The sequence below is a fragment of the Mucor mucedo genome, assembly GCF_025094135.1.
Source record: "Mucor mucedo strain NRRL 3635 chromosome Unknown EV154scaffold_158, whole genome shotgun sequence".
NCBI classification, from domain to species: Eukaryota; Fungi; Mucoromycota; class Mucoromycetes; order Mucorales; family Mucoraceae; genus Mucor; species Mucor mucedo.
In genome coordinates, this window is record NW_026252442.1 from 1 (window position 1) to 22,224 (window position 22,224).

The following is a 22,224-nucleotide window of genomic DNA, read 5'->3' on the forward strand; positions in this document are numbered from 1 at the left end:
GGGGTATAAAAAAACCTGTCAAGGCCCAAAACAAGCTGGTAGGTGGCGGGGTTTCAATTCAGGGAGGGGGCTGGGACAAAGCATTGTGTATCCACCGTGTCTGCCAAGTGATATCAAAAGATCAGGTTGTATAATTGACAGTGTGTGTGATGCATAATTTTTATTTTTATTTTCAATAAATGTACAAAAGATGAAGGGTATTTTTTTTTTGCTCTCATTAATAATGCTTTGATTTCAGTTCATTTCCACGAATTGTAGGTGATTTCAATTCGTATTCATTTCCGTTCAGGATGGGTGTATCTGTAGAAGAAGAGGCGGAAACAAATTCACTTGGATGGTGTATTTCTTCATCCGTGCTATACCTTGGTGGGGAATCTGTTGGCTCGTTATTTGTCAATAATGTCTCTCCATCCTGTGCTTCTTCGTCGTGGTTTAATCGAATAATCTGACTTGGATCCTCATGCTTGTGTTTAATAAATGTGTCAATGACCCAGAATTGCATAATATTCATCACCAGGGGGAAGCTTTTTATATAAAGTTTTTTTTTTTTTTTTGGTAAATGCGTTGTTCATACAAAATAAAGCACGGACTTACATTAGCATGACAAAGACCACTTGCAGTCGGTAGTTACCCACTGTCCATTGAAGAACCCAGTCACCAAAATCAGATATCCAAGGACATAAATGAAACAGAGAAACCACAATAATCTTCATGAGCATTAAACAAATAATGTATACTGCTAATTGCTTAGCCCATTTCTTTAATTGCTCGGTTAAAGGGGGATCTCCATAAACTCCACTTTGGAATCCAGACCAGGCAAGTTTCTTGACGAGGTGTTTAAAGCCGTGTAATAACAACCATAAAATACCGATACCTAGTGTTGTGTCTACTAATATATTCAGAAAGTACCTAAAAAAAAAAAGGTTGGTCCACATGTGGGAGGGAAAAAACAATTTACAATTTACCAAACACAAGGATTTGATTTCTCTCCTTCTGGATCCACACCAAAGAATACGGCAGCTACAACATTGAGCGAATGTATCATGATGCCGCCTGCTAATTGTTTACTGACATCGAGGGCCCTATTTTTAGAAAAGAAAAAAAAAAGGCTGAGTGTGAGGGAGACCTTCTTTATTTAAAATACAAAAGACGTACCAAATGCGAATGGGTCGTTGTGGTTGTTCTCGTTGTCGTTTAAAGATTAATGTTGAAAAGGCTGTGGTTGCTAGGCACAATTGAATAAATATACCAAAGCCATCCATGAGCTTACACCCGGAATCTTGATCTTCAGGAGAATCCATGTTTATAAATAGAAAGAGAAAGAAAGGGTCGGTCTCTCTCTCTTTTCTTTTCCGCCCGCCTTTTTAACTCGTCCCCCCCCCCATCTCCCAAAAATGGATTTTGGGTTGTCCCACAGTCCATGACATCAGTCACTTTTTGAAGATTAGCAAACTCTACATCGTGTGCAAGTGAATAATATTAGCCGGAAGACTACAAGTAGAATTTAGACACCTTTTCCCCTATACAGCTATTACTTCTTGTCTGATTCAGCATGGACCAGAGCGTTGTTATCATCATTCAATCTATCCCGACCACCTATTATGGGAACCAAAGGTTAGTTACTGGACTTGGTTTCATCCCCTGTAGTGACATGTAATGAAACTTTGATTATGAGCTGTCACATAGAAGCAATCACCGTTCTTTGCCAAGAAATTAGTTACAACAAATGCGAATGATGAGACACGTCAATTGGTATGTAAGACGCTACAAAACAAACATTCAATCAGTCGGAATTGAAATAAATTCACTATACGTCAAAATTATTGGTCGTGTTCGATTAGATAATACACGTTTGGCCTGACAAAATTTTTTATATTTATGGATTGAAAAAGAAAGACATTATAGTTAACAACCATTGAAAAAGAAAGAAGATTTTTATTAAGAGTTTTTATTAAGAGAAGATGGCTTATAACAATCAAGACATCGTTATTATTAGTTAGTTAACGCACAAAAATTCTCATGATTTGCTATTTTACTTACTTGATACCATAAATACACCACACCAAATAATAGTAGATACACATTTGCCACTCACATAAAGAAGCGAGTGTTTCCAGGATGGCCACGAGGAGGCTTGTATCCATACATCCCGCATTTTCGGTTTTGTCTAGAATGGGGAGAAAATCGAAAAGGTAATAGAAGCTGTGGGGGTGAGACTCGATGGAAAAGGACTAACTTGATCAAACCGGACCGTAGTCTGATAAATTAATATGTGAGTTGTAGTCAAGTTAGAATGCAAGGTACACTTTTCCACCCTCTACAACGCGTCCCTGTTACCCTCCTTTGAGAGTAAAACTATCTAAACCGAAAAGAAAAACAGACCTAGCCGATAACGTCAGTATCTACCTCTCCGTCACTGCCAGCTCAAGGATTGTTATCCAGTTAAGGACGACCATCACGTCCAAAGCAGAAACTACCCCCTCGGAAAGATAGCACTCCTCTGGTATTCCCACCAATATTGCCAGCTCAGTTGTTGAAGCGAAATCTCTGACACTACCACGATCGTCGGAGCTACCATGGGTTTTAAGTAGACCTCACCACCTTTTTACGAGTGGGCTATGAAGAAGAAGAAGAAAGAAGAAAAAAAAAACAAACAAAAAAAATTTTTTTTACGCCAATTATTCACAGTTTGTTTGTAATGTAGATCCTTATCACCGTCACAATGCCCCCCACAAAAAAGGATTAAATGATGTATGGGGAGCACACATTTACTGGTATTCAACATTCATATTGATACGGAGTCAATCAAACTCAAGACTATGTAGCTGATAGATGGGCAAGTCTTAGATGCATTGAGTACTTTCTCTTGTCAACTAACACACTCTTTCTACCAGTTAAATTAAAATCATGGTAATCAGCAGGGAATTAGTTTCGTCCTATTAAATGAATAATTAGCGCCGTAATCTGCTTCAACACAGATTTCTCCAGCAGTGATAATTCATTTTCGCTGGTATAGTCATGATATATTTAAACCTGTATTCCCTGTTATTTTAGGGTGCGCTTTGTTTCATTTCCAATTGTATACTCTATCGCATTTATTCGTTTAAGAGCACCCGATAATATGCAGTAGGAGTCATTTGATATCCTGTCATTCAAATTCAGGTATTCTTTTTTTTTTTGGAACCTAAAAGTAACAGTGACACATAGTTTTTTGCAAGGCATCCGTTGTACATTTATCAAGTCAATGGAAAACGTGTATCATCAAAAAATAAAGGAAAAAAAAAAAGTAAAACCTGTTTTCAGGTAGTACATGAACCAGGTCAGCCACACTTGGCTGATAAAAAAAAAAGAGCGCAAATCTTTGCACAACCAAAACATTACATCTGTAATCTTACATGATTATTGGCGATGACTATTTGGGATGAGAGACAGCCGCTTTGGTGGTAAACCAATGCATAATATATTCGTAGTGTATACATGCACTTTTGAGAGTCTCATACAGCATTTCTGGCTCAATTGTTATTCTTAAGACCCACCAATGACAATACTCTCTGCAAAAAAAAAGCAGGTATAGAATGTTTACAAGACATTATGCTGAACTTTCATGTCAATGTTTGTTCTAACGAATGTCATTGTCCCCATTGAAATTTTTGAGCTTTTTTTTAAAGCGATCTAAAAATAAAAAAAATAAAAAATAAAATATATTTACACCCCCTTTTAAATTACTACGCAAATGGCAGAAGAAACATATGGTGCCATTCAATTTGGCGAATTTCGAAAATACATGAACAATAAGCAAGCGAAGTTGAAGAACCAACAACAAGAATTGTAAATGAGGACATGTTTTTTTCTCATTTTTATATTGACACACATACTTAGGAAAAATTTAGCTAGTCAAGAAAGGGCACCATTGTTTAAAGGGCTTTCAATTCATATCAATGGCTATACGAATCCACCCAACAGTGAATTACGTCGATTGATATTGGAATATGGAGGAGACTATCAGCATTACTGTAAGGTTTTTATTTTATATTTGGAACTTTCATCTTTTTGTTACTTATCTCTCCCCTTACTCCGTGTAGTGAAAAAATCCAGTGTGACCCATATTATTGCCACGAATTTAACAAATTCGAAAATGAAGGAGTTTCGGTACGATATATAAAGACTAGCTAGATTGTTTTCATATCTAATTTATATATATATATTTTTTTTTTTTTTAAAAAAAAAAAAAAAAAAGATTATACAAGGTAGTGAAGCCAGAATGGATCACGGAAAGCATTGAAGCAGAACGCCTTTTACCTTGGCAACCGTATCGATTAGTGATTAGCGGACAAGCGTTAAATCAAGACATTTTATCCAACCAATGGGCAAGGTCCACCTCAACTGTCAATCCGCAATTTATTAAACGGTACTACGAGACCTCTCGTTTACATTACTTGTCTGTATGGAAAGGTGAATTAAAAGACATTGTGGACAAATTACAAGAAAAATATCCAGCTAAAACAACACCCCATGGACCTCGTGTCATTATGTAAGTTTTTTTTTTGGGGTGGGGGGGGAGGATTCTTAAATTAAAAAAAAAACCTTATTTTAAAACTAAACAAAAAAAAAAGGCACATTGATTTTGATTGCTTCTTTGCGTCGGTGGGAATTAAGGATCGACCTCATTTACGAGATCAACCTGTAGCTGTATCGCATGGTTCTGGTAAAGATTCATCCAGTGATATTGGTGAGTTTTAAGAAGAAAAAAGTTGTTGTTATTACAATCACTTACTTTAGAACAGCATCGTGTAATTATGTGGCTCGATCTTTTGGTATACACAATGGAATGACGTAAGAAATGGATACCAACCTACAAAAATGACAAGAATTCATGGTTTTTTTTTAATTAATTATAGTATTGGAACCGCGATGGGACTTTGTCCAAACCTTCAAGTCATACCGTAAGTACAGAGAAACGCATGTTTTATTTTTTGTTATAGTGTTACCTTACTAAAACAATCGTAATCCCACGTTTTTGAAAGATATGAATTTGAAAAATATCGATCCATTTCTGAAATTTTTTATGAGGCAAGTATTTTTTTTTTTTTTTTGGTATACAATAGCCTAAAGTAAAACATGGGATAACCTGATATTTTTTTTTTGGGCATGGCCCGTGTACAGATTGTGTTCCAACATGCACTTGAAATGCAAGCAGTGAGCGTGGACGAGGCTTTATTAGAAATCGAGGGAAATGGTCAAGAAGAGCATGTGGCTACTACGATGAGAAATGAAATAAGACAAGCGACTGGATGTGAAGCAAGTATTGGTATCGGTAAAAATATCTTATTGGCGAGGTAAGCTTTAACAGTCGCATGTATTTCTTCTTTCGGGGGGAAGAAAACTCATCACAATGTAAATTTTTAGATTGTCTACCAAGAAAGCAAAACCAGCTGGTCAATTCTATTGCAAAGAACATGATGTAGAGCCTTTACTAGCAGAAACAAGTGTTACGGATTTACCTGGTGTAAGACATCCTATTTTTGTTTGTTTGTTTGTTTTTAATACGTGTTTCCTCGTTTTATACATATATTTATCGATGTTGTGTTCTAGGTAGGTTATGCTATAGCGGAGAAGCTCAAAGAATTGGTAAACATTTGCACTTTGAAAAAAAAAAAAAAACGAGATAACTAGATTAAATCATGTTTTACTGTATGTCTACTCTTAGGATGTTCAAACTGTGTTGGATGTGAGAAAAATTCTGTTGACGGATTTGCAAACAAAGTTAGGCGCAAAAATGGGTCAAACCTTGTTCCAGTTCTCACGTGGGTTGGATGATCGTGTTTTGACTAGACACAAACAAAGACAATCTGTTAGTGCGGAAGTGAATGTAAAAACTAACCTAACCCCCCCAATCAACAATTCATTTCCGTTGCTAACATTTTTTTCAATATAGTGGGGTGTACGCTTTGAAAATGACTTGAATGAAAAGGTAAAAAGATTTTCTCTGTTTAATTTTTTGGCAGGTATTTTAAATACCTTTACCTCCTTTTACCATCAGGAATTTGTACAAGGTCTATCAAAAGAAGTATCGGATCGCTTAATTAAACATGGTTTGAAAGGCAAGACAGTAACCATCAAGGTAAAAAAAAAAAAAAAAAAAAAAATCACAATGTAATCCTATGCAGGCGCAAGTTTTTTTTAAAAAAATTGTAGATCCTAAAAAGAAAACACGATGCGGTTGAAGCCTCGAAACATTTGGGTCATGGTCAAGTCGATTCGTTTTCGAAATCGACTATGCTGAGTGATTATACAAATGATAGTCATGTTATTTTCAAGAGTATTTATCCCATGCTAAAGGGCTTCCAGTTCTCTTGCTCGGATATTCGGGGATTAGGTATACAAATAACAAGGCTAGATAACGTCGTTTTGTCACGTATGTAATTATCATTTTTTTTAAACGAAAAAAAAAAAAATGCGCAATCAAATGTATATAAATATACTCAATGGCTATTTATAGCTGATCAAGGTACTTTGAAATTCAAGTCAGCTACTACAGCAGAAGCTACATCGACATCTTCCAGTAGCAGCAACACTAGGGAGAGGACCAAAGCAGAAATGACGGTAGATTATAACGTATACAAGGAGCTTCCAGACCTCATGCAACAAGAGCTCGCATCCAATTATACGCTTGTGTTTCAAAACAACGCACAGCCAGTAGAAGAGCTTCCTCCATGGTCTCAGCTGGACCCCACTGCTTTACTGGCCTTGCCCAAAGAGATGCAAGAGCAGGTTCTTCAAGCGTATGGGAATAAGCCAAGTCCCCCTTCTACTGTAGCCTTGCAAATGGACGGTCTTGATTATGACGTAAATGTCTGGAACGCTTTGCCGGAAGGTAAAATATAGATAAAAACACGAAAAATTGGCATTGTGGGGCGTAGGATTCGAAATATTCACATGCAAATGTTCCCATAGATGTGCGCACAGAGCTATTAGAAGAGCACCGTAGGAATCGACCCACGGAGAAGAAGCCGATAGAGATATTACCAGCTATGGTTAGCCCACCTTCTTTACCATTGCCGTCGGAGCCGGAAGGAGAACCCGCGTTAAATGGATGTACGGATTTGAAAGAGATACGTAGCTTATTACGTGATTGGGTATCCCTGTATGAAGATGGGCCAGAACCAGAAGATGTTGAGAAAGTCATTGATTTACTGACGGATTTAATCGATGGCAGTGATATAGAAAAAGTGCGATTGATTGTGCTTTATTTAGATTATTTGACAAGGAAAGAAAAGAATTGGAAACAACAAATGAATACGGTCAAGGAAACAGTTCAGAGATTAACATGTTTAAAATATGGATATCCTTTAGCCTTTTATTGATGAATAAAAAAAAAAGAAATGTGTGTGTGTTTTTTAGGGAGATGAATGAGTAAGGATTAAATTGTTGTTGTTGGAGAGTAAGATACGATGATCAATTGTTGTCACAGAAGGTTTCTTTTCATAATCCCATTCTTTACCTTCCCAATGAGGAGAACTGGGAGCATAGCTTTCTGTTGAAGTTCCTGAAGATGGCTTTTCTTCTAATATAGGTTGATATAATTCATTGCTTCTTGTATCAAAACGTTGATTATATTCATATTCATTTAAAATGTCTGTAGGAGAATGTCTCTCCTGGTCAAAGTCAAATTCAAAGTTAAAGTTAGTGCGTTGTTGTTGATAATTCCAATTGGCTTGACCTGGATAAGCAATGAGAGGATATGTGTTATTGCCACTTCCACCACCACCACCACCTCCTCCTCCTGAAGGACCACTACTACTTCCTCCCTGTTGTTGCTGGTGATGATGATGATGGTGATGGTGATGAGGATAGTCAGGTGAAGAAGATTCCATGTAATTCTGATCATCAAATGCATGCATAGACGACGTCATAGCTTGTCTTTTAGTAGCTGCAGTAGGCATAGATAATTCAACAGGCATTGTCTTTCTTTTACGTCTGTTCGAGATGGTATGGAAGGCCTTCTTTTTTGTAGTCAAACGAGGCGAAGTGGAGCAAGAAGAAGAAGAGGATAGCAAGGCGGAGGAAGAATCGGTTGATTTGTATAAAGAAGGTTTAGGACCTCTTCTAACGGCGCCGACAACGGAAGGGACCAAGCTTAAATGGCGGTGAGTGGGTAAAGAAGTAATGATAGGGAGATCTTCTCCTGATCTTAAGGGCGGAAATGCATCAATAATGCCTTGATCGTCCAAAAGTGACCTTATGTAATGCGACATCAATTGTTGGACATGAGTTTCAACCACTTGGCTTTCATAGACCAAGTCAGCGCGCATGAGACCAAACATGTCAATATTCTTGCTGTTACAGTCCACATCATGTGGAATAATATCAATAAAAAGCCCGGCACTCAATTGATAGCGACAGGGGATCCCCTTTTGAAAGATATCGAGTAAATCTTGCGTGGTCTTCAAGTCAAGATTAATCCAATTGCCATGACCAGCATATAACCTGTAACAGCTCTTGTTGTTGCTATGCGATACCAACTGCTTATTGTTTGACATTTGACAACTTCTTTTTTTTTAAGAGTATATGTTTATATATAAAAGATTGAAGAGAAAAAAAAAAGTGTACAGCATTACAAAAAAATTTATATCCTTTTTATAGGTATAGACTTTTTTTTTTAAAAGTCGCCAATTGTTTGTCAATGTTAGTGACATATTGTTGTCATATACAGAAAGAAATAAATAAATAAAAAGTGATATAAAGGGGGTGTGTGTGTGTTTTCGTTTAGTCTAACAAGCTTGTTACAAGCTAAATAGATTATTTGGCTTATTACAGTTGATACAATAAATTATGTCGTCTGGGCCGAACAAAATGTCACCCAATCAGATACTAGGTCATATAAAATATCGCTTAATTAGAAGTAAAATGTCGGCCAATCAGGAATCAGATTTCGTCCAATCAGAAATAAGTTTTCGCTGAAGTGAGCTAAACTTTACATTCATTGAATTGCTTCATTCTATATCAATATCGTCATTTCTTTTCTATTACTTTTTCTATTACCTCTCATCAAGAATATAAGGATGAAAAAAAAAAATAGTATGCGTATTAATGAACCAACCTGGTTTTTTTTATGTGCTTCCATACAACAGATATTATAGCCAGGTTTATCTACATAATACAGCTTAAAATTATGATGATAGGCTACATGTTTTTTTTTAAAAAAAAAAAAAAAAAAAAAAAAAAAAATAACAGCACCACTTCAATTTGATGATTGAGGAGCCATCCTTAGCCAATTCGAGAAAATCAACGCTTGATGAAATCAAAACGCATTGTTTTGTTTGTGTTGATGAAAAATAATTAAATAGGACAGAAATAATCTTTTTTTTTTTTTTTTTTTTTTTTTTTTTTTTGTAAGGACAGGGAAAGATTTTAAAGCGAAAGTGACCGAGGCAAGTAATGGAGCGAGAGCTACCACACTCTTGAGTATGAGCCAGCATTCTGTGAGCATGTTTGACAAATGTCTTCGAATGGAACCCATCTAGTAAAGTTTTACTGCAATTTTCAGATACATCTCTTATAAGAAGATCGGTTTTGTTTATTAAATACACCATTTGGGATTACCATAATCGCTAATTGAGATTTGAAAAAGCGCGAATTGGGTCTTGCGTTGGACATATTATGTACCAGCAGGCGTAAGGCTCATGGATTATCTTTAGATAGAAAACATCTGAGCCAAGTTGAAACCTAGAGACGGAAATAATCCTCTGCTGTTTGCCTCTTGCTCTAAGCTTAGAGTACAATACATCTTGTAAATTTCATTAAAAAAGATTATTCTACAGTGAATAAAATTGCTGTAGTAATCTAGAAATTATCCTAAGCACTTCCTTTGGACCATCAGTGCGATAATACGTCTTTTCGGATGAATCGATTTTGTAGAGGCTCTTGCCAGTAGTCTTGAGAGCTTGAATCATCTAGCATTCTCATTAGAAACATTTACAGGACTGATAGCAAGAGCACCCAAGATACAACTTGCAAGCAATTGTTATTAGACTTGAGGGGTAAGCAAATTGGATATATCAAACTTAAACATGATTGATAAGACATGATGGGAAGTGATATACATTAGGAATGAAATTATATAGAAAATGTTTGATATACATAGAGGTTACAACAGGCAATGGGCTACAGTTTCGTCTTCGGACACAGGCGCCAGGCCCAAGTTCTCCTGTTTTAGCTGTTTGGAGACAGATTGTTGTTCTTGAATATCACCCCATCAAATTATTAGACAAAGCTGTATAGACATCTGCTTCAAAACTTACCAACATGAATGCGAAGAGTTCAAAAACTCTCATATAATCGAGACTGTTCTCAATATTGAGTGGTACTGAAGCTGAACGACAATCAACGACTTTCCAAGTTGATCGAGATTTGACAGCGTATTTGATCAGAGTAATCTTGTTCTTAATGATTTGGCAAGAGAAAATGTTCACTTTCTTAATGGTGTCAAAAGAGGCATTGCGGTACTGACTAAACAAATACTGCACTGCAAAATTTTGAAAAAGATTTATTAAAAATTGACGGCAATCGCGGTGATCACGGTCAAAAAGTGCAGAAATTGATCGCATTCGCAAAGATTACAGTCAAAAATTAACCGCCATCGCCGCGACGGCGGTCGAAAATTCATCGCATTTTTGCTTGTTAATATTTGCTCAAAAATTGACCGCGATAGAAATTTTGCGGTGATTAACTTTAAATGTTCATGGCCGTTCTTGATATTCTTGAGAGTGTCGTTAAGGGAATGAGAGACCACCTTGTCATTGCTAAAGCCGCTGCTTTCCATTACTAGGTAGGTACTATCAACTTTCGCCAAGGTGCCAACGCCATCAAGTAGTTTTAGATTATCCTTCTTTTCCTTGGAGAAATCATTTGAAACAAGCCAGACGTAATCAGCATCCTTTGCTTTCTTTTCAAACCTATATGTTGAAAATTTGAAATGTTGATTAGAATTTTCAGTGTCATATGTTATCTATTACTTCAGTTGAATTACCATGTATAGTTCAATACGCTAAGGCAGTTGCCAAAAGCTTTGAGTATTGGGATATATACTTCACAAAAAATGCTGCGTTCGTCGCTTTTTCCATTAAAGCTACGAGGTTTTAATAGATTCAAGGTGAAACCAAGCAGGGCGTACTGGGCAAATTCAGCAAAAGCACTAGATTCGGAAGTGGGAGGGCCATAATTGCCTTCTTCATTTTCGGACGATCTTGGGTTTACAGAATCGCTAGTAGTTTGCCATAAATTTCATCAGGCACTTCTTTAAGAGACTTGTACAAATTTTGATTATTCATGCAAACCATAAACTCTTGCTTCGTTTCTTCGGTAGCCTTATCTTGATTCGTTCCAATGCAGATGCCAAAATAGTTCTTCAGAACACCTAAATCGCTCGCTTGAATGATGGGTTTGTAAGGTGAAATGATATTCTGCGCTGGTGCTTGGTACTTATATATGTTTTTCTCTTTAACGACCTTCAGAGTTGGAAACTAATTATAATCGTCAGAACTCATGTTCATAATGTAAAATGCATGAACATACTTCCTCTTTTTCTGTGAATGGGTCATCATCGTCGTAAGCATTAGTGCGGTTACCTAATTCAGGCTCATCAGTGAATGATCGTGTAGATGCTAATGATTAAAGTCAAAATTTAGTATTAAAATATGCATTTCTCATACTCTTGTGAATATAGAAGTCTACAACAGACTGGCTTACTTGTAAAATTTCTGTTTCTTCTTCGTCTTCCAAACGACTCGTCAAATCTAACTGTCCTGCATCATTTATGTCTTCGTCAGTCTCATCCTCGTTAAACAGCTGATCCAGTCTACGCTGCATATTCTTCCTGTGAGCTTTGGCTTCAACTGTCGTGAGGATCCGGCTGGTAAAACGAGCATCATTCTGCGCTTCTTCTTCAAGCTCTCCAATTTGATAATCGTTGAGTAGCTTCCTGTATTCCATGTTATTTTTCAGTTTGCTTTTTTCAGTTTCTAATTGTCGAATGAGAGCAGTACTATAATTTTTCAACTTTGCATCTGCATCCTTATTGTTGATTATTCTGTGAAGAGTTCCATTTAATACTGTCATTAATTGCTTTGAAGTGCTCTCCAGTATATCTGTATGCTGAAAGTAAGAGTGAACCAAGTATGCTTACGACTATTTACAGTGCAGTCACAGCCATTCACGGTTCTTGAGTTCCAAAAACTCAAGAACCCTGCCAAGGAGGTCGCCCTCCTATAGCAAAGACTAGCCGCAGCCGCAATATCACAATATATCTTTTTCAATTTAGCTTCTTTTCAAAGAAACAAGAGTCATTACTAACTAACCTTTTTATGTGATCGGTTACTTTCATACGATAAAAGAAGCATGTTAAGGGAAAAGAAAAGGAGAAGAATAAAGTGTGTGAACCAGCTTTATTTGTAGGCTGATAAACAAGCTTATATCAGGATGATTTAATTGCTTGTTTCATGATCCATAATGTTTGAGCCTTTACTTAAAATAGAAACACTTGCAAAAACCTCTCAAGCAAGTCAGAGCTTGGTAATTCCTGATCTAGTTGTATTATGCGATTAGCAGGCCTATATAAGTATGTAGCGCTTCTTTCATGCTACAGAAGGCTCCTTATATTATAATAATAAATCAAGATAACATACTCCTCCTTGATATCTCGTTGTATTGAAAAGTTACGCTTCTTACTTTATAAATAAAGTCAAAGAGAGTTTGTTTCCCGATCGTCCAGATGCAGTCTAATCATCCGATGAGTTCCACTTGACAACTTCTTTAAAAAGCTGTGTTCTCTTGCTATACGATAGTAATTCACGTTGAATTGTACGATTCTTTAGTTTTAGTGGCACGTATAGAACAAATAAAGAGTTGGTGATGCAAAAGTATTTGAATAAAGTTAGTCTTTTAAGAAAAAAGCTAAGAAAAGACGACTTAGGAGTTTTATGATTAGACTGAACAAAAAAAAAAAAAAAAAAAAAATGCCCTCTTAATGTGCGGGGGGAGCACGTGGGCACACAATCCGTGACTTTTTTTTCGTGTTGACAAAAATACACTCTCACGCCCACTGTCCAGGTTTTTTTTGTTCTCCTTGGTTCTCATACTATTATCTTTTCACTCATTTGATTGTACATCATCCTAATGCAACCAAAAAACCCTAACCTCGGAGGGTATTGACGACCTCAATATCTTTCGCCCGTTCTTATTGAGAGCAGAGTTTGTTTTGTTCTGACAATTCTTGTTGCTGTTCGACAATTCCTTATCAGGCCAACGTTCGTGCAAACTCACTGATTACGGGGCCTTCTTCCCGTTCTTAGTGAGGAACAGGTTGTTTGGTTCAGACAAATTCTTGTTTTTGTTCGACAATTCCTTATCAGGCCAACGTTCGAGCATGCGGGACCCCCACCTCGTTCTTAGTGAGGGACAGGTTTTGTTTTGTTCTGACAATTCTTGTTACTGTTCGACAATTCCTTATCAGGCCAACGTTCGTGCAAACTCACTAATTGCGGGGTCTTTATTACTGGCTACTTCATACCCTTTCGACAATTCCTTATCAGGCCAACGTTCGTTGGGAGTCACTGTTTAGTTGGATCCAGCCGTTCTTTGTCACTTTCTTGCTGCAGGGTCCTCAGATCAGGGATGTAAAAGTCTCAGGACGAGAGATGAAAGTGGAGGTGATTGCATTCATTATAGTCCTTTTGGGCTGAGTGTTGGGATGTAGAAATTGAACCCGCCTTATCCTGTTAATGATGCGTATATGTTGTATATGCTGGTTCCTTGTTTGATCACGTTTGATTTGGGCATAGTGTATAAAATCGCTAGAGTGCTTTGGCGCGCGTCCTTTTCTGTGAGGTAAAACATAGTTCACAACATGCTATCCCCTGGGGTAGTCCAACTATACTTATAGGAGGGGTCAAGGCCCTTTACGCCGCCAAATCAGGTCTTCGCCCTGTAAAGGATGGATCTAAAAGATTTTTCTTTTAGTGAACTAAGAATTTGGCATCCTTGTCGTGACTTAGGTCACTCAAAATTTGTTGATATTCAAGACAAGCTTTTATCTCAATCATAATAAAATCATCTTTGACCCTCTAAATAATTTGGCTGTTACATAACAAAAGTCCCACGACATCCCCATGTATATTGAGGCAAATTATTGGTGTGATTGGGTATGATAACGGGCACTGTAATTGTATGTATTGTGCTCTTAAATTATAGTTAGTAAGCGTAGAATAGTTCAGTTTTTACGATACCAATGTATAATATCCGCAAATTCAGTCAACGGGCAGCTACATTATCGTTTTAATTTCGACAAGAGAAAAAAGTAAAGGTGTTGCATTTTATTGCACTCGTATATAAAAGACATTCCCCGTTATTTTACTGTTCATTTCCCCTTTTCTTTTATTATTTCAACATGTCTGTAAATAATCTGGATTATGTTTCTATTTGGTGTGATAAACCTGTACGCGTATATTAACTCGACAACATCAGGATTCTATTTCTGTCCAGAATAGTATAGCTGACTTGAGGCAGTATTTAATGACAAGTCCATGTACATTCAGTACGACGTATGTTTGCGATCATTTTTTTGACCCACTCTTTCCTGCGTTTCGGGAGAGTTTCTCGCTTTGGGATGTCGAGCGATACGCTTCACCGTCAAGTTACATTCATTTGTTTCTTTGGAGATGTTGAATTGGTTCTCTCAGCACATTCATTTCTTTTTCTTACAACTGATCAGTTTCTCTTTTTACAAAAATAAGATTATTTCTCCTATTTAATTATTTTTCATCAACACAAACAAAACAATGCGTTTTGATTTTATCAAGCGTTGATTTTCTCGAATTGGCTAAGGATGGCTCCTCAATCATCAAATTGAAGTGGTGCTGTTATTTTTTTTTTTTTTTTTTTTTTTTTTAAAAAAAACATGTAGCCTATCATCATAATTTTAAGCTGTATTATGTAGATAAACCTGGCTATAATATCTATTTGTATGGAAGCACATAAAAAAAAACCAGGTTGGTTCATTCATACGCATACTATTTTTTTTTTCATCCTTATATTCTTGATGAGAGGTAATAGAAAAGAAATGACGATATTAATATAGAATGAAGCAATTCAATGAAATGTAAAGTTTAGCTCACTTTAGCGAAAACTTATTTCTGATTGGACGAAATCTAATTCCTCATTGGGGTGGACATTTTGTTCGGCCCCAGACGACATAATTTATTGTATCAACTGTACATGTGCTCATTTTAATTTCTATTGAATTTAATTCATCATCCGTGACAACATTTCTCACCACAGGTGACACAAGAAATGGTAAAACACCAAATATAATCTGACTTCTCGTGAAAAAAAAAAAAAAAAAAAAAGCACACACGTTGTTTTTTTTTCAAGTTTATTTGAAAGGGCACGTTTATTATTGGCTTAAATAGTTCTCCTCAAACGATAAATAAAAAGCGGGTTACTTTCTGTTGAATTTCCTTTTTTTTCTTCTTCACAGATATACTTTTTTTTTTGTATACACTTCTTTAACACACTTTTTTTAAATAAGCACTATGGTAAGATAAGCTAAGAGAGAATCAAATAAAGTAGCCCAAAAAGTAGATATTAACGACTTTGTTATGTGATTAAATAGGATGACACTTATGACATTATTGTTCTCGGTACAGGTTTAACCGAATGTATTCTTTCTGGTATTTTTTCTGTCGAAGGTAAAAAAGTCCTTCATATGGATCGTAATGATTACTATGGTGGAGAGTCTGCTTCTTTAAACTTGACACAGCTCTATCGCAAGTACAGACCCGACGAACAGGTCCCTGCCGAATTGGGTCGTGATCGTGATTACAATATCGACTTGATTCCCAAGTTCATGATGGCCAATGGTGAAATCGTACGTTTCTTGACCCATACCGACGTTACTCGTTACCTTGAATTCAAGCAAATTGCTGGCTCCTTCTTTTACAAGGACGGTAAGATTTCAAAGGTGCCTACTACCGAATTGGAAGCCGTCTCTACTTCTTTATTGGGTCTTGTTGAAAAACGTAGATTACAAAAGTTCTTCGAATTTATCCAAAACTATAAGGATTCTGACGAAAGCACGCATGAAGGTTAGTTATACTTATTAAAAAAAAAAGAAGCAGTGGCTCATCCCCTATATAATTAGGCTTAAATCTCGATTCAAACACCATGGTCGATGTATATGCAAAGTTCGGTCTTGAACCCAGTACTCAAGATTTCATTGGTACGTCTCTTATTTATTTGGTTACACACAATAAAAGCTAAAAAAAAACGGGGTCACTTTTTATATATATAGGACATGCTATGGCACTTCATTTGGACGATGATTATCTTCAAAAACCTGCTCGCGAAACCACTGAAAAGATTGTTCTTTATGTCGCTTCTATGGCACGTTATGGTAAGAGCCCTTACATCTATCCCCTTCACGGATTGGGTGAACTCCCTCAATCCTTTGCCAGGTAATATATATAATTATAAAAAAGTCTCCCTATAAGTAAGTTTAAAGAGACTAAACTCCTCGCTTCTTTTTTTTAAAATAGATTAAGTGCTATTTATGGTGGCACCTATATGCTCGATAAGGCAGCTGATGAGATTCTCTATGAAGGAGGTGTTGCTGTGGGTGTTCGTTCAGGTACAGAGACCGCTAGAGCCAAACAAATTATCTGTGATCCTTCTTATGCTACGGACAAGGTCAAGACAACGGGTAAAGTTGTTCGTGCCATTTGTTTCTTGAAACATCCTATTCCCAACACAACCGAATCTGACTCTGTTCAAATCGTGATTCCTCAAAATGAGTTGGGTCGTGGTCATGATATCTACGTTGCCAGTGTCTCTAGTAACCATGCTGTATGCCCCAAGGATATGTATTTGGCTATTGTCTCTACAATTGTTGAGACAGAGGATCCTGAATCCGAAATCAAGGCTGGTTTAGATATTTTGGGTCCCATTCATGATAAGTTTATTCATGTCTCTGATATTCAAGCCCCTCTCAATGACGGTACTGCTGAACAAGTCTTTGTCTCCAAGTCGTATGATGCTTCTTCTCATTTTGAAACTGTGTGTGATGATGTCAAGAGTATTTACACTCGTATGACTGGATCTGATCTTGTTCTCAAGAAGAGATCTGAAGCTGATCATATTGAAGCTTAATACATTCTTTCTATATTCCCCCCCCCCTTAAACACACACACACACACCATTGCATTTTTCTTCTTTGTCAATAAAAAAAAAAAGAACATTTACACTTGACAGCAAGCACAGAAAAAAATACATAGTGACAATAAATAAATTTATTTTATTTTTTTTTTTAAAAAAAGGACTATAAACAGATTTCACTTAAAATATGATAATAATGGTATGAAGCGATAAAGAGGGAGGGAGGAAGCTTTTCTTAAAAAAAAAAAAAACATTTTTACAATCGTCGGGAAGGACCAGCAGCAGAAGAGTTAGATGGACCTGCTTGCTGTGTAGGCATGGTACCGGGAGCTTCACCACCACGGAATAAGTAAATCATTTCAGCAAGACCTAGTCTTTGAATAGGTTCGCCACTACCTTCACCCAGAACACCATCTGCAACTGCCTGTTTCTTATTTTGTAACTCGAGGATACGATCTTCCACTGTATCATTAATAAAGAGACGATGTACATGTACATCCTTTGTTTGACCAATACGATGGACACGATCAATGGCCTGATTCTCAAGTGCTGGGTTCCACCATACATCCAAGATAATCACACGATTCGCAATCGTCAGGTTAAGACCGAGTGAACCACACTTGGTAGAAACGAGCAAGACCTTCACTTCAGGATCATCAAAGAACTTATTCACTGCAGCAGCACGATGTTTCACATCCATGGATCCATCGTATCGCAAATAAGCAAATCCTTTATCCTTTAATGGTTTTTCAATCAAGTCCAACATACCCGTAAATTGTGAGAACACAATAGTTTTATCTTGTCCGTGCGTCTCAATATCCGTCTGATCCAGAATCTCCATCATCTTATCAATCTTGGAACTGGAGACAAAGTCCTGTACTCTTTTTATATCCACCTTTTCCTTTTCTGTCATGGCCAGTTGTGATTCTTCATAGAGATCCGGTGCGTATTTTTTCAAGAAAGTTTCGACCGTCACCAATTTCATATTGTCTAATTCACCACGACATTGAGGACAACGTTTGGTGTTACCATCATTGGCATTCCAATAACCATCAAAGCATTCTTTACAGAGGATATGACCACAGCCTACAATGATCTGAGCATCTTGTGCAATATCCATACAGATGGGACATTCAATTTCTGCTAAACCTGCACTATCATCCAATAAACGTTTGACGACATCGGGTTTCATGGAGGTAGCTAATTGGAGTTGATTGGTAGGTAAAGGTTGAGTGGTTCCATCTCCTTCTTGTAAGGTCAAACTGGGATGTAAACAAGCTTGTCTCAATCGTAAAAGGAGGACGAGCACGGATGAATAATTTTTCATGACAGTACCTGCAGCCATATATTTGTTGAATCGAGCTTGTGCGGTTTGGTTGACAAAGTCATAATGATTTCGTTCATCGGGTGTGAAATCGATATGGGTCATATTGACGTTTCTGGCAGGTAAATCAAGAATGGGTTTACCATCAATCATGGCCTTTTTGGATCGTCTTAAGGAGATGGCCTTCATGAGGACTTGAGCGACCTTGATGGCCTTTTTATGATTACCTGCTTTCATGGGTTTGGCAATACAGTCTCTGAACTCGTCCCATTCACAGAAAGGTCGGATACGTAAGAACTTGATTAATGAGTATAATTCTTCAATCTTGTTTTGGATAGGTGTGGCTGTCATACACCATCTATAAGTAGCATCTACAGCACAACTATATATAAATAAAAAAAAAATTGTGTGTTGAGTTGAGGTTTCTCTTTAAAAGAGAATGAATGCATTGGATCGGATACTTTACCATCCAAGGGCTGCACGTGTATTCTTGTTTTTGATGGTATGGGCTTCATCAAGAACAACTCGGTGAAAGTTGACTTTGGCAAAGGGACCTTTGCTTGTTTCTTGAAAGTTACTTGCTGTTACTGCATAGGAAGAAATAATCACTATAAAAAAAAATTTAAAGGGGTTAGTGGAACGGCAATGACAAAAAGTCTTTCACAGCTCTTTTTTTTTTTTGTTTTTTTACCATCGTATTTCGCAAGATCGTATGGACTTTGTGTTCTGGCAGCACCATGATAAACCAACACGTTTAATTGAGGTGTGGTTTTTCCTTGAATCTCTCGACGCCATTGATCAATAAGAGAGACAGGACACACAATCAAGGTTGCTTTGATGTTTATTTTTTCGGTTACAGTTTGTCTTCTTCCAATACTTGAATGGTCAATCTCTGTAGCGTTCTCGCACGTATTGTGAACCATGATGGCCATAGCTTGAATAGTCTATATGGGTTGTACGAATTGAATTTAATAAAAGCCCAACTTAAAAAAAATAAATAAAGTGTATCTACCTTTCCGAGACCCATATCATCTGCCAAGATACCACCCTTATTTTTAGAGGCTTCCATCTTGATCATCCACTGCAAACCAATCTTTTGATGTTCCAACAATGTAATGTTGAGTCCATCGGGGGTTCCAGCTCTTGCATCGGGTCCTGGAGGTTCATCATACATGACATGTTCCAATAATTCGCGTAATTCCTTTTCAGTCTCCTCCGCACTCAAGATAGGCGCATTATAACCCGCGATTTGAGGTAAGGATCTTTGTGAGCGTTCAAATCTCGCGATGGATTCCATATGAGCACCGTAATGATGAAAACCAAAGCCTTCATCACCAAACAATCTGAAATCAGGTTCTTCCCAACCACTACTATTCGTACTTTCACCTGTGCCACCCCTGAAAGGAGGTGGGGGCATACCGTTATGAGGTCTTCTGTTCCAAGGAACAGCGCTAAGATAATCCTCTTCGGAATCATAGCCCAAGTCACTGTCATCATCATAGTGTTCAATCATATGATGATCATGATAAGGATCATAATGTGGTATGGTAGATGATGCTGCTGCTGCTGCTGCGGAAGAAGAAGAGGCCACGTTATCATCTGTCAAATCAATGCATTCGTCATCATCATCAATCACAGTAATCGGACGTTTTCCTTTATCTTCGATCTTGGGACGTTTGTTGAGTTGATTACCAATATTGTCAATTTCTCTCTTGATGGTACCTTGCGACATGAAGGAAGGGGCTCTTTCAACGATAGCTAAAGATTCTACAGGTCTGGTACTACTACTGCCTATGTCGTTGATGTTATTGCTGGCGGTGCTAGACTGAGGAGGCAAGTATCTATCTCTTTCAAGTTGACGTTGAAGTTCTAATGCAGCTTCATGATCAGCTTTGTGTTGTTTTTCAAGTCTTTCAGCAATCATTCTTTGGTTCCGAATCTCTTCCACGTCGATACCCAACATGGCGAGTTCTTCAGGATCATCGAGACCCGCTTCCACAAAGAAAGCAAAGGTATCGTCGTCAATGGGAATACTATTGTTAATATTGGATCCAGGTGCCGTTGTATTGGCATTTGTGCCATTGATAAATTCTATTTCTTCTGCAGTCAAATCTAGGACTAATTCTTCAGGCGAATCAAGATAATGAACAGGTCTGACAGTGTCTACAGGAGAATCAAGATAGTGAACAGGTCTGACAGTGCTGACAACAGGTTCAACAGCTTGTTGACCAGGTTCCGCGTTATTACGGTCTGTATTGATATTCGACATCTTTTTTTTTTATTCTACTACTATTATACACAGAAAAAAAAAAAAAAAAGATAGCAAGTAATGAGGTGTAGGGGGAAAAAAAGAAGGTGTTTATTAGTATAAAACTGGTAGGTTAACAGCCTATGTAACAGTCACACGCCATTCCTTTTTTTTATTTTTATCTTTTGGCTTTGTTATTGACATCCACCACCACTGCTCAAATGAAGGTTGATGGCGGGCAAGCTGAGGGAGTACCTTTTTTTTTATCTTTCTTGTAGTGTGTGAACCCTAGCGAACCATGTTTCATTTGTTCCTGGTTTGTATGAGATTCATATCCAATCGGGATGCTTTCAATAAAACGTTTTTTTGCAAAGTATTCGTATACTTTTCTACACTAAAGAACCTTAACCTTAGTCTGGTAGTGTGGAATAACAACGTCATTTCTTTCACTCTAATTTTTTTTTTTTTTTTTTTTTTTTTTTTTTACCTTATTTTAGTACTTCATGGGTGTAAAGTAGTCCCGACACTAACTAACAGAACACAATAATGATAATAATGATAATATTAAAGGATTGTTTTGTAAAAGAAGGTTTCCTTTCTCCTTTCTTTTATTTTTGACAAATGGCTTGATTTTTGTGTGATCTCGGAACGGAATTTCAATTTGGTGTGCAACCTTAACCATACAATACAAAAGGATTTCTTTTTTTTTTTTAAACAAAAGGAGATCAAGGTAGCGCTTCTTTTTGGTTTATAATCTAGTCACACATTTGAGTCAAGGTATTTATTGTACTTATTACTACAAAAAGCTGTTGTGCGCTTTTTGACAAGATATCTATCTGTTGTTTGGTTGTAATGCAGGATTTTTTTTTTTTTTTTTTTTGGTTATTTAAGTTTTGACAATTGATCAGAGATGTTCGGCCATCATCAAATCAACCACTGTATTTTTTAGCATGGCATACAGAATAAATGTATTTCCATAATCACTGCTTTTTTTTAATTACCATGTATCTAGTTGTTATGGCCAGATTTTTTAAAAGACAGGAAAGCATAGCAACTAGATATAAAATGTCAAAATACAGTTTCAATGGATGAATTTAATTTTTTTAAAAAAAGTGCATTGTTTTCCATAATCAAAATGTTTATTCATGTTTTGACCATACTCTACGAAACAATGTAGATATGAGTAGCTTTCAGTGTTGGCTCTTTATAGGACAATTCTAAACAATGCCAAGTAAAGGAAAAAAATACAATTGTTTCAAAGTTAATAAGTGTCAAATAAACTACATTAGCATCTTTTTTAAACCAAATAAGATGGGGGGCGTATTTTCTTAATAAAGTTACACTAATACAGAAATCAGCACAACTGATTGCATAATTTTCAAGATTCTTTTGACTCATTGCGATATGACCAACACATCTAAGCAGTCACTTTTTTTTTTAAATATCT

At 36.9% G+C, this 22,224-nt stretch overlaps 7 protein-coding genes across 7 annotated transcripts; 2 read left to right on the forward strand and 5 right to left on the reverse strand.

Annotated features, from left to right (window-relative positions):
- Positions 1-66: 66 nt before the first annotated feature.
- On the reverse strand, positions 67-1,327 carry EV154DRAFT_526772 (vacuolar membrane protein-domain-containing protein). Its single transcript, XM_051603425.1, has 4 exons — positions 1,156-1,327; positions 966-1,082; positions 595-909; positions 67-524 (listed from the first exon to the last, which is right to left on the reverse strand). Exons 1-4 carry the CDS (start codon positions 1,299-1,301, stop codon positions 218-220), a joined length of 885 nt encoding a protein of 294 aa, XP_051452074.1. The 5' UTR covers positions 1,302-1,327; the 3' UTR covers positions 67-217.
- A 2,353-nt stretch (positions 1,328-3,680) lies between these two features.
- EV154DRAFT_526773 (uncharacterized protein) lies at positions 3,681-7,399 on the forward strand. Its single transcript, XM_051603426.1, has 17 exons — positions 3,681-3,828; positions 3,880-4,013; positions 4,083-4,149; positions 4,238-4,531; positions 4,614-4,729; positions 4,785-4,833; positions 4,899-4,943; positions 5,025-5,070; positions 5,164-5,336; positions 5,407-5,506; positions 5,593-5,628; positions 5,708-5,869; positions 5,936-5,971; positions 6,041-6,121; positions 6,196-6,415; positions 6,500-6,874; positions 6,955-7,399. Exons 1-17 carry the CDS (start codon positions 3,734-3,736, stop codon positions 7,362-7,364), a joined length of 2,439 nt encoding a protein of 812 aa, XP_051452075.1. The 5' UTR covers positions 3,681-3,733; the 3' UTR covers positions 7,365-7,399.
- On the reverse strand, positions 7,398-8,540 carry EV154DRAFT_577909 (uncharacterized protein; the record flags this gene model as incomplete). The annotated part of the gene is made up of 1 exon (XM_051606543.1): positions 7,398-8,540. The coding sequence occupies one exon, from the start codon at positions 8,538-8,540 to the stop codon at positions 7,398-7,400; it is 1,143 nt and encodes a 380-aa protein (XP_051452076.1).
- Positions 8,541-10,147: 1,607 nt separating this feature from the next.
- On the reverse strand, positions 10,148-11,193 carry EV154DRAFT_430191 (uncharacterized protein; the record flags this gene model as incomplete). Its single annotated transcript, XM_051596521.1, has 4 exons — positions 10,148-10,239; positions 10,298-10,509; positions 10,704-10,955; positions 11,030-11,193. Coding segments are annotated over 4 exons (720 nt in total), but the record flags the coding sequence as incomplete, so codon positions are not given.
- A 59-nt stretch (positions 11,194-11,252) lies between these two features.
- EV154DRAFT_430233 (uncharacterized protein) lies at positions 11,253-11,495 on the reverse strand (the record flags this gene model as incomplete). Its single annotated transcript, XM_051596524.1, has 1 exon — positions 11,253-11,495. A coding segment is annotated over one exon (243 nt), but the record flags the coding sequence as incomplete, so codon positions are not given.
- Positions 11,496-15,406: 3,911 nt separating this feature from the next.
- On the forward strand, positions 15,407-17,365 carry EV154DRAFT_526781 (GDP dissociation inhibitor). Its single transcript, XM_051603427.1, has 5 exons — positions 15,407-15,590; positions 15,668-16,139; positions 16,196-16,273; positions 16,346-16,508; positions 16,590-17,365. Exons 1-5 carry the CDS (start codon positions 15,588-15,590, stop codon positions 17,197-17,199), a joined length of 1,326 nt encoding a protein of 441 aa, XP_051452079.1. The 5' UTR covers positions 15,407-15,587; the 3' UTR covers positions 17,200-17,365.
- Positions 17,322-20,798, reverse strand: EV154DRAFT_472846 (SNF2 family N-terminal domain-containing protein; the record flags this gene model as incomplete). The annotated part of the gene is made up of 6 exons (XM_051597921.1): positions 17,322-18,911; positions 18,996-19,137; positions 19,221-19,473; positions 19,542-19,915; positions 20,018-20,188; positions 20,390-20,798. 6 exons carry the CDS (start codon positions 20,796-20,798, stop codon positions 17,462-17,464), a joined length of 2,799 nt encoding a protein of 932 aa, XP_051452080.1. The 3' UTR covers positions 17,322-17,461.
- Positions 20,799-22,224: the final 1,426 nt, after the last annotated feature.

Coding starts and splice junctions, on each gene's coding strand:
- EV154DRAFT_526772 (XM_051603425.1), bottom strand. CDS start 1,301: ATGGATTCTCCTGAAGATCAAGATTCCGGGTGTAAGCTCATGGATGGC. Junction 1,083..1,155: donor CAACGACCCATTCGCATTTG/GTACGTCTTTTG, acceptor TTCTAAAAATAG/GGCCCTCGATGTCAGTAAAC. Junction 525..594: donor GTGGTCTTTGTCATGCTAAT/GTAAGTCCGTGC, acceptor TTATATAAAAAG/CTTCCCCCTGGTGATGAATA.
- EV154DRAFT_526773 (XM_051603426.1), top strand. CDS start 3,734: ATGGCAGAAGAAACATATGGTGCCATTCAATTTGGCGAATTTCGAAAA. Junction 4,834..4,898: donor GGTATACACAATGGAATGAC/GTAAGAAATGGA, acceptor AATTAATTATAG/TATTGGAACCGCGATGGGAC. Junction 5,507..5,592: donor GTGTTACGGATTTACCTGGT/GTAAGACATCCT, acceptor GTTGTGTTCTAG/GTAGGTTATGCTATAGCGGA.
- EV154DRAFT_526781 (XM_051603427.1), top strand. Junction 16,140..16,195: donor TGACGAAAGCACGCATGAAG/GTTAGTTATACT, acceptor CTATATAATTAG/GCTTAAATCTCGATTCAAAC. Junction 16,509..16,589: donor CTCCCTCAATCCTTTGCCAG/GTAATATATATA, acceptor TTTTTAAAATAG/ATTAAGTGCTATTTATGGTG.